At 29.6% G+C, this 14,274-nt stretch overlaps 3 protein-coding genes across 4 annotated transcripts; 2 read left to right on the forward strand and 1 right to left on the reverse strand.

Annotated features, from left to right (window-relative positions):
• Positions 1-844: 844 nt before the first annotated feature.
• LOC108487955 (uncharacterized) lies at positions 845-1,543 on the forward strand. Its single transcript, XM_017792285.1, has one exon. The coding sequence runs from the start codon at positions 845-847 to the stop codon at positions 1,541-1,543; it is 699 nt and encodes a 232-aa protein (XP_017647774.1).
• A 6,774-nt stretch (positions 1,544-8,317) lies between these two features.
• Positions 8,318-9,041, reverse strand: LOC108487954 (uncharacterized). Its single transcript, XM_017792284.1, has 3 exons — positions 9,021-9,041; positions 8,864-8,939; positions 8,318-8,745 (listed from the first exon to the last, which is right to left on the reverse strand). The coding sequence occupies exons 1-3, from the start codon at positions 9,039-9,041 to the stop codon at positions 8,318-8,320; spliced, it is 525 nt and encodes a 174-aa protein (XP_017647773.1).
• Positions 9,042-10,907: 1,866 nt separating this feature from the next.
• LOC108489559 (cysteine synthase 2) lies at positions 10,908-14,159 on the forward strand. Of its 2 annotated transcripts, none has more exons than XM_017794197.2 (6): positions 10,908-11,264; positions 11,525-11,599; positions 12,636-12,779; positions 12,890-13,279; positions 13,365-13,600; positions 13,746-14,159. In XM_017794197.2, exons 1-6 carry the CDS (start codon positions 11,052-11,054, stop codon positions 13,966-13,968), a joined length of 1,281 nt encoding a protein of 426 aa, XP_017649686.1. In that variant the 5' UTR covers positions 10,908-11,051; the 3' UTR covers positions 13,969-14,159. The 2 variants fall into 2 exon arrangements, with proteins under 2 accessions (XP_017649686.1, XP_052884374.1); XM_053028414.1 differs by having other exon boundaries at positions 11,057-11,211.
• Positions 14,160-14,274: the final 115 nt, after the last annotated feature.

A 14,274-nucleotide genomic window follows, 5' to 3' on the forward strand; every position in this document is an offset into this window, starting at 1 on the left:
GACCTCTATGTATCTTATGGTTCCTATATGATATCATGTCTTTTTAGTTCCATCTATAATTGTTTTGTTTTAATGACATTAATTTGGTATTCCATTTATATTAACAAATGGTTAAATTTTGTCGTTAACCTCTATATTTTTATGAAATTTGAGATTTAGTCTGTATATTTTAAAAGTTGAAATTTTAAGTAAAAGTTCTAGTCCAATCACTAAAACCGTTAGTACTATTCGTCAAAATTTGTCAACTCAAAATTATATAAAGGCAGTCTAATCAACATGTCAAATTGGTATTTTTCTAAAAAATACTAACAATGTTAATGATTGGATGACTTTTTAAGTATAATGAGTAAATCTTTAAAAAAATCGCATACACTATTTACTAGTTAGTTCTTCATTTTACTTATATGAAGCGGTGATTAAAATTTTTATCAAACACCCATTTGATACAAGTTCAAGTTATGTTATCCTATTCCAATATTTATTAAGAAAAGTTTTTTAACATATATTTACAAACAAGTCCTTGTTGAAAGATGGTAATTGCTAAGGACTTAGACATTAGATATAAAGAGAATTTTTTTTATAAAAAATCCTAATTTAATTATTATAAAAGAAGTTGTATTTGGAAATTTAAACCCAACTTTGGTAATTACAATGTTAAATAAAATTTTTAAAAAATCAAATAAAAACTCAATTCAATTTGATTCCTCTATAAAAAGGGCATACCCCTTTAGTTTCTTAGCCTTACAAATTACCAAACATAGACATCCCAGTGCATCTTCCAATTTCAAGCCATTTCCAATTTCAAGTCTCCAACAACCAAAAGGAAAGTTTGAAGGGATAAAAAATGGATCAAACAGGAAACCAGAAGCAGAAGCAATCACTGAGTCAGTTCATAGAAACTCAGTTCCATAGAAAGCTGACTCAGTTGCTTCTTTCAGTTTCTGTTTTTTCCTTGTTTTTTTCTCACTTATATTGCCTTTCCTTGTTCCATTCCTTTAGCTTCACTTTCCATAACACACTTGCTTTCAAGTTTATTAGCCATAACATAGATAAAAACTTCATATTCCTTCTTTGCAATGGCCTCCTTGTTTTCGTTGCAAAATTTTCTGGACTCGTTAGTTCTTCATCACAGCATAGTAATCTTAGTGATTATCACTATAATCATCAGTCTTTCAAAAGCTATACATACATCCCTCAAACTGAGTCGACCCACTTGGACACCTCAACACCATTGTTGGACTTGGAGAAGGAAGAAAATGCTGGTTTTGTTGAAGAAGAGGCAAAAGGGTCATCAATTGATGAACCTTTTGTTGAAGACAATGAAGAAAGTGAAACTTATGAACCAGAAGAAGAAGAAGAAGAAGAAGATATTGAAGAAAGTGAAAACTATCAACCAGAAGAAGAAGAAGAAGAAGAAGAAGAATTAATGGAAGGAAACAATGTGTTAAGTACTGAAGAGATGAACAAAAGATTTGAAGAATTTATCAGAAAAATGAAGGAAGGATTAAGGATCGAAGCTCAACAACAATTAGTCATGGTTTAATCATCATCAAAGGATCAAAATCTCCATACTGATCATATAGTTTCCATGTTTGTATAATATATATTTTTCTGTTCTTCTCCTTTTCACTATAATTTTGTACATAAATGTAGTAGTTTTAGTAGTCTGAAGCATTAACCAGACCTGTTGATAGGATGGGATGATTCGGGTTGATTCTTGGTCGGGTCGGTCTAAAATTTTTATGGTTGGGTTAGTTTCCAGTTTGAGGTGGTTCGGGTTCAAATCATTTTTATTTAGTTCTTTTCCGAGTTTAGTATTAAACAGATTTAAACTGTTGATTTTTATGATAAAATTGTGTTGAATCAAATTTGAATTAGAATTAATCACATTAAATTTTCGTACTAAGGTCGAAATTAGTAGGTCTAGTCATAGCTCATTTGCAATAAAAATCCTTATTGTTTTAAAGGATTAATGTCGTAGTTTCACCTCATGTAAATAATGTGTTTAATAATACAATATTAGCTCCTTTAGTTTTTGCTTTTAACTCATGTTGGACTCTTATTTTATTTTGAAATATTTCGTATTTAATATATATCCGAATATTTATAAGCGGGGTGAAATTAGAACAATTTGTTAGGGCAGATAAAATTTTAATTTTTATAGTTTATATCTTTATGATTTTACCTTTACTAATTTAAAATTTTTTAAAAAATTAATGGCCTAAATAGTAATTTTACATTTTAGGAGATCCGAGCTCTGCCATACCCTAGATTCGCCACTTGATTATAAGAATATATTTTTTCAAAAGAAAATGCACACGTTCTTATATTTAAAAGATAAAATAATTTATTTGACCCTTTAATTTTACAAAAAAAATATTTAACACTCCATTTAATTTCTTGTCTCTTTTAGCATTTAAACTTGCGTTATTAGTCAAATCACCTCAAAATAAATGAAAAAATTAACGTTTGTTAACTTTGCTAACATGACATTCACATGGAATGGCACGATGCCACATCAACAACTAATTAATTTTTTAAATTTAAAAATTCAATAAAATTATTAAAAAAGTATAAATTTATAAAAAAATATTTTTATTTTTATTTTTTAAAAATTAATTAATTACTAACATGGCATCCACGTGGACTGCCATGTGAATGCCACATCAGCAAAGTTAACAGACAGTAATTTCTTTCATCTATTTTAGCGTAATTTGACAAACAATACAAACCCAAAAGCTAAAAAGATAAAAAAAAATTAATTGAAAATTTAAAATAATTTTTATAAAGTTGATGGATCAAATAAATCATTATACGTATTTAAAACTCAAATCTAAATCCAAGTAACACTATCATTATAGGTAATTTTTTTAACACAATACTTAGAACTATCAATAACATATAGCCCATAGTCCCTCCTTAACCTATAAATAAAAAGACAATACTCTTCAACGCGCTCGAATCCATATCTTTTTACATTGATAATAATGCCCATACAATATAACTATAAGACTCCATCCACAAATTTTGTTTAAAGTAATTTAATTACTTAAAACTTTCAAATTTAAAGAGAAAAAGAAAATTCATGGTGGCATTTCAATTTCATGAACTTATATAGGATCTAATCAACCAATTAGAATTAATTTATTGATACAGGTGGATGATAGAGAAAATAAAATATTAAATGGGATACTCCTATTCCTCTATGTATCTTATGGTTCGTATCTCATATCAGGTCTTTTCAATTTCACTTCAATTGTTTTAATCACATTAATATTTTATTTTTTATCAATTTTTAACATATAATTGATAATTTTATTATGAAATTATAACATAATAATATATATGTTTAATTTTAAATTTTATTTTTAAGGAAAATACTATTTTTACGGAAAAATATAAAAAATCGATACAATAATTTTTTGATCAATTTCAGTTCTGTTCATATTTGTTCTTTTTAGCACGATGCCTAGAACTAGTCATAATCCATTTTCAACCATAGCCCCTAAAATTATAATCAACCTTTCAAAAAGAGTCAAATTGTTTTATTTTTAACGAAAACATTAACTAAAACATTAAATTTTTAAGCATGGCATTTCGTATGGCATTTCATGTGTACTTCATGCTCTTTTTTTAATATTTTATAATTTTAAATTATTTGTTGATATGGTTTATAGATAAATAGTGTCATGTTAGCATGGAGTATACATGGACCACTATATAGGTTGTCGCGCCAACATCGCTAAAAAAATAATGTTTTAATTAGCATTTTTATTAAAAAAGTGATTTGTCTCTTTTCAATAGGTTAATGATCAAATTTAGCAAAAAAAAAGAGAGAATAACAGTTAAATTGATAAAAAATGTAAATGTTGAAGGCTAAATTTATCATTATAAATGACTTAATTTTTAAAATTTTAAATATAGAAATTAGATTTTAAATTTTGTGTATATTTAAACATAAAAAGAAAAAAATGTGATTAAACCCAGAAGTTTTAAAAGATGAGATGAAATTGAATGTGGTGCAAATACTAAGATTTGAACATGATGGCGATTAGGACTAGTTTTGATAATCAAAAGCCCTTACTCTAGCTGTAGTTTTACTTTTGATTCAATCCAGGGGGTTATTAAGTCAATTGATTGATTTGTTGATATTGTGTTTTGCTTTTGTAAGACTGACTATGATGATTTTTCAACACTTTGGGATGTCTTTTTGGAAATAGACAAATTATAGTTTGGTAGGAGCAAAAATTAGTGATTTTACAACACATCACCATAGTAATAAATGTAAATTAATCTAACAACTAATCCCCTTTTGACAGCTTTCAAGATATTTTGAATTGCATTTACACATAATGTCACCATGAAGTTTCATCTATGTTATGAGAAGAAGATCAACACTAATACTTAAGAAAAAAAAAATTTGGGAGGTAAAAATATTATGGAGGTCTCTATCTTAAATGTTGGATTGCATTTTGCTCTCTTTACTAAAAAAATAGGCAAATTAGTCTCTATAACTTAGATCAAAGAGCAAACTGGTCTTTTTGTTAAAAAATTCATCTATTTCTACTATTAAAAACTAGTTCATGTACATTAGAATGAGGTACACGGGGCATGTTAAGTGTAACTGTTTGGTTATTCTGTCAATCACATTAATTTTTAACAATAGAAATGGATGAATTTTGTAATAGAAATGATCAATTTGCTCTTTGATCTAATGTATAGGGATTAATTTACCTATTTTTTAGGGAGAGGATCAGGAGGACAGTAGGTAGTTGGTTATTGGCGAAATATAGGTGTAAGTTCAATCTTAGACTTTGAGCTTCAAACGATTGCTGATGGTCTAAAAACGATTTGGAATAAAAGGGTGTGGCTGTTGTTGATCAAGTGTGATTGCAAAACAAGAGTAGATTTTGATATTTGGGCCAAAGAGGGTAGGGTTACCGAAACTGAGCTCCGAAATTCAAAATTGGATGAAGAGGAATTGAAAGGTAGAAATAAGACAAGTTCCAAGAATGGAAAATATAGTTGTTGATGCGATGACTAAATGGGTTCGATGCTGCGCGATTGGATTTCATATTCTTGACAACCCGCCTCAAGTGGTTCTAGATGTTATGGCATGAGACAAAGGGTAAAGAAACTAAGGTCGGTGATCTGGTTGAGCATTAAGTCTCAACTTCCTATATTGTAACCAAAAGAAAAAAAATTCGAGAAGTAAAAGTATCATGGAGGTCACTGTCTTCGGGGTTAGATTGCATTTTGCCATTTTTACTAAACAAAAAATGGGCAACTTAGTCCATGTAAGTTAGATAAAAGAGCAAACCGGTTTTTCTATTAAAACCAGTCCATGTACATCAAAATACATGACACGTTAAGTGTAATTGTTTGATTATTATGTTAATCACACTAATTTTTAACAATAGAAATTGATTAAATTTTTAATAGAAATGACAAATTTACTCTTTAATCTAATGTACAGATACTAATTTACCCATTTTTTAATAAAAGGAGAAAAATACAATCTAACTCCTAATATAAGAGCCATCATGATACTTTTACCAAAATTGAGATAATTGTAGTTGTTATTTGTCCCTAACATATATTAATGCCTTCCTAGCTTTGCACTAAAGCAACTTGGAACAAAATAACTGGCCTAAATATAAGCATTTATGGCAATCAACTGACTTAACCCCAAGCATAAGGCAATCTTGGATAACGATACTTCGAAACTCAAAAATTATGTCAAAATAATAAATTAGCCCTTAAGATTTAATTTTTTTTTAATTTAGTCATTTTTCTTTTTTTAAATTAAACTTGATCATTAATCTTTTAAAAAGAGTTAAGTCGTTTTTTCTTAAGGGAAATGCTGATTAAACTTAATAATGTTGGCGTGACAATTTACATGTACTTCATTCTAACATAGCTCTTTTGTCTTATATGGCATATCAACAAATAATTTAAAAATTATTAAAATATTAAAGTCATGCAGGCCGTATTTAAAAATTTAACTTTTTAATCAATATTTCCATACCTTTACTAAAAGATTGATGGTTAAATTTAACTTTTTTAAAAGTTTAAAACAAAATTCAGTTAAAAGGGACTAAATTGATAAAAATATAAATATTAAAAATTAAATTTATCATTATACCAAAATTTAAAAGGTTTAAGACACTTGTAAACACCTATTCCCATTCATCTATTCATATTCTTTTCAAAGTTCTTGATTGTCATGATTTTGAAAACTACAAATAATGCCATCTGGCAAATCTTTTGTGTCCAAAACTAGGGTTACATTTGTTCCAATTATTTGCTTTTTCTTCACAGTTGCAACAATGATTCCATGTCTAAATCCAAAGCTTAAAATATGCCATAGAAGAATTTAGAATATACTTTTATTTTCATAAATTAGTTTTTCTATTAGTTAGATTTTAAAATTTAAATTTAATTTGTTGGTGCTACATTTTAAAATAAAATAAATATTCACTTGATAGTAATGTAATTAAAAGAATGATATTGTAATGAACTTAAATTTAACAAAATAATTTTAACACTGTCAATAGTTAAACTTAAATTTTGAAATTTGAAAAAAAAGAGACTAAATTTCTAAAATAAAAATCTAACCTTACGAAAAGTATAAAGACTTATGACATATTTTAAATTAATTTAAACCCGCAAAAAAAAAGGTATTTCACAGCAAAAATAGATTGAAATTTGAAAAAGTGACCAAATGAATCTATGGTTCCTTTACACCTATGTGGCTACAAATTCAAGAGCTTTCATTTTCAATCACATAAAATCATTGAGTAAATTGGATCAACAAGAATTTGATTCCCAAAACATATGTAGAAGTGAATGTGAAAAGCTCTAGAAAGTACCCTTTTGAACTATTTGAAATTTAAAAAATATAATGATAAATTTAATCCTCAATGTTTACATTTTTATCAATTTAATCCTTATTATTTTTAACTAAATTTTACTGTTAACATTTAAAAAGAATAAGGTTTAAAATTGTTAAAAATCCAAAATAATGATAAAAAAAGTTAATAAAATTCAAAAAGAAAAATGTACAAATGGATTGTCATATTAGCTACCATGTTTGAAAATATAACGCTTTAGTCAATATTTCCATTAAAGAAACAATAATTTGATTCGTTTTTAAAGATTGATGATCAAATTAACAAAAAATTATAAATATTAAGAGCTTAATTTATCATTATGCCTAAAAACTCTTTACTTGTTTCTCAGTTCTAATTAAGATTCCAACACTCACGTGAAAAATATTATACATTCAAGACTAGACCAGAATGACCCTTGAATGAAAATGGCATAGATTTTTGGTTGAATGAAGAGAATGAATTATAGAGTAGGGTCTAAAAAATTTGACCTATTCTAATGTGCTTATATAAAAGGAGCAAAAAGAATATGTACATATATAGATATATACATACACACATAAGAACAAACATATTAATGAGATTTTGAAGATCAATCATTTACATTGATTGAGAAAAGTTTATCTAAATACAAGACAAAGCTTCACTTCTCAATACCTATTTGTTGTACTAATTGTAGAATATATAGACAAGAAATCAATTCAATACCAAATCTTCCTTGCCATGTTATTAGACAGAAAAAGTATTACGGAGGCTTTTGTATTAAGAGTCGAATTACATTTTACCTCCTCTACCAAAAACAGTGAGTAAATTAGTCATTGTATGTTAAATAAAAAAGCAAAATGGTTCTTTTGTTAAAAATTTCATCTATTTCTACTAGAGACGAAGCCAGAATTTTTGTTTAGAGAGACTGAGATAAATTATAAATTTTGAGGGCGAAAGCTAAAAAATTGTAGTAAAAAACTTAAATTGAATTATTAATTTTTCAAAAGTGCTAAAATTATAATGTTTTTTTTATTTAATCAAACATGATTTCTACGGTTAAAAACTGTCAAATATAACTATCTGGTTATTCCATCAGCTACACCAGTTTTCAACAATAGAAATTGATAAACTTTAACAAAAAGGACCAGTTTGCTTTTTGATCTATCGTACAGGGACTAATTTGCTTATTTTTTAATAAATAATGCAAAATGCAATTTAACTCTTAATATATAAGACCTTCTATAGTACTTTTATCATTACTAGACACAAAAAACGAGGTAACATCAATTATGCATGATCCATATGAGTACTCCTAGATTCTAAAACTACTTGTTACATACATCATCCCCAAATACCGATAGGTACATCCCCGGATTCATCACACTAAACTTTAAAATATAAATAAATCCAGTGTCCAATAATTTTATCAATATAGCATCATTTTACATTATATTGCACCTATCTGGATTCATCTCCTCAGGGAGTTCAAATTCAACTGCTGGTGGTGCTTTAGGTGGAAAATAGTTAATCACCGGTTGCAACGGTGGTGGAGGTGGAGGCGGCAGGGGTGGTGGCGGTGGTGGAAAAGGTGTTGGGGCATAGTGATGACTATCATACCATGGAAAGTAAGGGTCTGGCCCTTGCATAAATGGATATGGGTGAATTGATCCATAAGGAATGAACCCATTTCCACCATAATAGTTACAAGAGTGATGGTAAAATGGGTCCCTAGTTTCCCCCTCAAATTTAACACAAGAGATTTCACCATGTTTCCCATATTTTTCAAAGACGTTCAAAATTAGATTTGGGTTTACATTCCCTGAAACTTTCATTGTCCCTTTCTCTGCATCAATAACAACTGAATATACCCCTAAATCCAAAAAAAAAAAAAAGAAAATTACTTTCTAGGAAAACATTTTCTAGGAAAAAAAAGGGTTTTTTTTTCTTCTTTTTAAATCACTACAATATGAGAAAAGGAAATGAATTACCATGGAGATTTTGTAACACATCCATCACCTTCCTTCTGCATGTATCACAGTTGATATTCACTTTCAAAACACAAGACTGCATGCAAAAAAAAAAAAATCCAAGAAAATAAATTAATTTAAAGAAGAAGTGATAGAAAATAAAAATAAAATCATCTACCATTTCTGCACGAGATTCCATTGAAGCAATTTTTTGAAGAAATTTCTTGGTGGAGCAAATTAGAATAATTTGTATATATGTGAGAAAGGAGAAATTAAGTCAGTGAAATAAGGTAAGTAATAAATTAATGGATTTTGTATCTTCTAATATGTAAACAAAAATTTCAACCCAAAGCTGACATGATTCCTGAAATCATTTCTTTTTTGATATATTTTAATTATTTTTATATATATTTTTGAAGAGTTGTTTAATTGTAATTATAATTTTTATAATAAATAATAAATAAAATTGTTATTGTTTTTATCAAATTCGGGTTCAATAAATTGAATTCAGATCGTTGACTTTTCATGATTAAATCAAATTAAATTAAGTTTAAATTAATCCGATTAGATTTCATTATAACCCTCAAATTTACTTAGGGACAGAGATTAGTCTGAGGTCGTGATTGAGGGAGATTCTATATGGTTAACATGCTCTGAATGAGATGCACAAACTTATCATTGCTTGGTATGCACCTATCGAAGGCTCGTAGTATTATCAACATTTCTTTTTTTTGTTTCTTTTTCTTATGTTAGTTTAGTATTGCACTAGTAGCTAGGGACACGTGAGTATTTGGAGCTTTTTTTGATACAATGTCTAAAATTACTTATAGTCCTTCCTCAACCCTTAAATAGTAGAATAATGCATTTCAACGTACTTGAACTCACGTTCTTCTTCACCGACAATAATACAGATATTAATCAAGCTAAAACTCAATCGACTATTTAGATTTTTCTTAAATTTTGATTATCTTGAAGTAATTAATGACACAATTATACGTTATGCTTTGATTATTTAATGAATTGTTTTTTTCTATTTATCTAAAAACCTCTATTATCATAAAGTTTTAATTTCTTTTTTCATAAAACAATTTTGAACATTACAAATTTGTGAACCCAAACTCAAACAACTTTCTTCTTTGATCCTCGAGACTAACCGTTAAATCAACTTGGATCTAAGGTATGTTCTTCTATTTGCCGATTGGTATTGATTCATCATACTGATCATTAAATATTCTATTAGAATTAAGTGACCCGAATTCTTATTTAATAAAATACGATGGCAAATAAAATAAAAGGAAAATCCATATAGAACTAGACTTCTTTTATTTTATTTTAGAATAATGTTTTTAAACCTTATTAAACTCCATCTATTTTATATTGATTAGGATAAAGTGTTTCAATCCTACTAGTGAATTTTCTTCTCCTCTGCCCGTGGTTTTTTCCCGAAAGGGTTTCCACGTAAAATTTGTGTGTTCTTTATTTTTTTATTTTTCTTATTTTTCACATCTTCATTTGGAGCTCGCTGACCGAACCTTTTTTAAAAAAAAAACCCTTAACAACTCATTGCCTTTTGAATAGTTCAGTTACTTAAATGAAAACTTTTGAATAATTCATTGTCTATTTTATAACTTTTTGAAGTTAAATTAAATGACTAAAACATAAACTTACAAATAATTTAGTGATGTTGGGTGTAATTTACCCTTAAAAATTATATTAAACTTTTATAATTATTAAAATAATTATTTTCATTAATTTGTCATTTTAAAACCATTTTTAAAGAAAATATTTGGTTGAATTTCGATATTAAGCAAAAGAATAATTTAATCCCGATCAATTTCAAAAGTAAACAACTAGAGATAATTAATCACAATATTAATATTTTTGATTAACTGTACATATTTTTACCAAAATTTTTCATGTTATTATTAATCTTACTAATAGGACAATTAAATTATACTGAATTAAAATATAGGGATTAGTTCATAAAAGAAAAGGATTAAATTTTAAAGTTGAATGCAGTGAAAGGATTAAAACCAAAATTTACCCTAAAATTAAACATGAGAAATTGAAACTAGGCCTGAAATCAAACTCGAACTCCAAAGCAGCAAATTCTGGAAACAACCAAACGAAGCAAAAACTCGTGTCATCAATTAACTGGTCTTTGTTTCAAGCTTTCTTCAATTTGAAGTCCTGTAATCAAGCCGCCACAATGGCGCCTGTAAGAACCACAGGCGCTATTGTTGCTTCCACTGCCGCCATCTCCATTTCCATGGTGATCTTCTCTTACTTCCTCTTCTTCAAAAAGACCAATTCGACCCTTCATTCCAACAAGAAGAAAAAACCCAGAAATGGAGTCGTCGATGCCATTGGTAACACCCCTTTGATCCGCATCAATAGCCTCTCTGAAGCCACTGGCTGTGAGGTTACTTTCATGTCTCTTTTTCTTTTTTCAAATCTGATCACTGGGTTTTCGATAATATACCTCTTTGAACTCAAAGCTTCTTTTTTTTTTTCTTTTTGGATTTTATTGATGTTTAGCCTTGAAGTTACTTTTTTTGGCTGATTTTGAGATTTGGGTCTTTCATGTTTTCTTTTATTAATCAATGGTTTTTATGGACTTGATTTCCTGAAAATGAAGGAAAATGATCATTTAAATTGCTTGTTGGTGTGATTTTGTTTCAGATTCTGGGCAAGTGTGAGTTCCTGAATCCTGGAGGAAGTGTGAAAGATAGGGTTGCTTTGAAAGTCATTGAGGAGGTAATTTATATTTGGTCAAATTATGGTTTTGGTCCTTCTGCTATGCTGAAATTTGTAATTTAGCCTATACTTTGATTTTGGTATAATTTGGTGCTCATACTTTTATAGTTTTATTTGTATCCAAATTATCAACACTCCTAATGTTAAATTGCTTATGACGAATTTTTTATATTTAGTTAGGTCGACAAGTAATTTAAAAAAAAATTCTACATCAGCACTTTAACTTGAATTGTAACAATATTAACAAAATTTGACTAATTAATAACATTCTAAAAGTATGAGGACCAAATTATGCCAAATTAATAGAAGGTTATATCTTAAATTTTAGGATAGTAGAGGGATCAAAACCATAAATTTTACATTTATATTCAATAAATTTTCAATTCAAATTGGTTACAGATAGAAGAAATGAGAAAATTTCAAGCTATAATGCACTGTATATGATAGTTCGTGTTTCAGATTAAAAAGCTTGCATTTGAAATATAGCACTTTTAGCCATGGAGTGAGAATTGAAGCCTTATTATGTTATTATCATGGATAAATGTATCTTTGTATGTTTTTTCAGAATTTGGGGATTTAATATTCATAATTGTAAATATCCCTGTACTAGGAGTTAGATTGCATTTTACCCCCTCTACTTAAAGCATGGGCAAATTAGTCCCTGTACATCAAGTTAAAGAACAAATTGGTCCTTCTTCTATTACAAATTTCAATCCATTTGTACATTTTAAAACCTGGCGTGGTTAACAGAATAACCAGATAATGACATGTGGTGTGCCATGTGTTTCAGTTTTTAATCGTAGAAATGAATGGAATTTTTAACAGAAAGACTATCTTGCTATTTGATCTAACTTACAAGGATTAAATTGCCCATTTTTTAGTAGAAAGGGAAAAACACAATCTCACTCCAAGGACAAGTGCCTCCAGGGTACTTTTACCGCTTCTGTAACTCTGTTATGTTTATAGCATTGGCAGTTCTGTTTGTTAATCCGCACGTTTTCTTCCTTGTGCTTTCCAATTTTCTGGCGCAATATAGGCTCTTGAATCAGGTGATCTAGCTCCCGGGGGGGTAGTTACTGAAGGAAGTGCTGGGAGTACTGCGATTAGCCTCGCTACAGTAGCTCCTGCCTTTGGATGCAAATGTCATGTAGTCATCCCGGATGATGCTGCTATCGAGAAGGTTGTGTAAAATGTACTATGGATGAGCATATTCTGAATTTTCTTGTAAATATTTACTTTGAATTCACAACACTAACTCGAAAATTATTGTCTGTTGCAAACATATGTTAGTCTCAAATACTCGAAGCATTGGGAGCTACTGTTGAAAGGGTAAGACCAGTATCGATTACACACAAAGACCATTTTGTCAATATTGCTAGGAGGCGTGCGCTAGAGGCAAATGAATTAGCGGCAAAGGATAAAAAGGTCAGCCAAGTTGATGGCAAAGACCGGGAGCCAATGGATGGTTTCGTAACTGACCAGGAGAAAGAAAATCCGGGTTTATTGAGCCATTGTAATGGTGGTTTCTTTGCGGATCAATTTGAAAATTTGGCAAACTTCAGGGCTCACTATGAGGGTACTGGGCCTGAGATTTGGGAGCAGACTGATGGCAATGTGGATGCATTTGTTGCAGCAGCAGGCACTGGTGGTACCGTGGCTGGTGTTTCTACATTTCTTCAGGTAGAAGTAATAACGTCGTTAGTTCGTTTTAACTGCCTGTACATATTTATAGGAGGGGCTAACTTAATTCATGAATGTTAAACAGGAGAAGAGTCCGAAAATCAAGTGTTTCTTGATAGATCCTCCCGGTTCTGGTTTGTTCAATAAGGTAACTCGGGGAGTCATGTACACTAAAGAGGAAGCCGAAGGGCGAAGGTTGAAGAATCCGTTTGACACCATAACAGAAGGGATTGGAATCAACAGATTGACTAAAAATTTTATGATGGCAAAGCTCGATGGAGCTTTTCAAGGCACGGATAAGGAAGCTGTTGAAATGTCGAGGTCTGTCTATCACCTTAGAAATATATATTACTTCTGTATTTGTCTCCTTAAACTTCCTATTTCTGTCAAATCCAATATAAAATCACATGAAAGCCGTCTTGCTCGGCTTCTTAGCTGTAATCTTTTTATCTGCTCAATATTTCAGGTTCCTTTTGAAGAACGACGGGCTCTTTCTTGGGAGTTCTTCAGCCATGAACTGTGTTGGAGCTGTTCGAGTGGCAAAGGGTCTTGGCCCTGGCCACACTATTGTAACCATTCTATGCGACAACGGGATGAGACATCTAAGCAAATTCTATGATCCCAAATATTTGGCGCAGTACGGATTGACGCCCACGGCAACCGGATTAGAGTTCATGAGCATCAAATGAACCCTGCAAAGGTTTATACTCCGAGACAAACATTATCCATCAAATCAGGTGGCATATCGAGTCAATTTTTGGTGGTCGGAATCTTCAGATTTTTATTTTTATTTTGTCTTACAGTTAGAAAACATTAGTTCTATGTATACTGCTTTTAGCAGACAATTTTGGAGACCCAATTTATAATGAAAATTTACACATATAGTTAGGTGTTATTACTTTTCTCTTCAGAATTTAGGTTCTGCTCAGAACTGCAAAATTCCGAGTATTTGCAAGTTTTCACAATATACAAAAGTGTGTATGTGAAGAAAATTG

This window comes from Gossypium arboreum, chromosome 5 (genome assembly GCF_025698485.1).
Source record: "Gossypium arboreum isolate Shixiya-1 chromosome 5, ASM2569848v2, whole genome shotgun sequence".
Classification (NCBI taxonomy): domain Eukaryota; kingdom Viridiplantae; phylum Streptophyta; class Magnoliopsida; order Malvales; family Malvaceae; genus Gossypium; species Gossypium arboreum.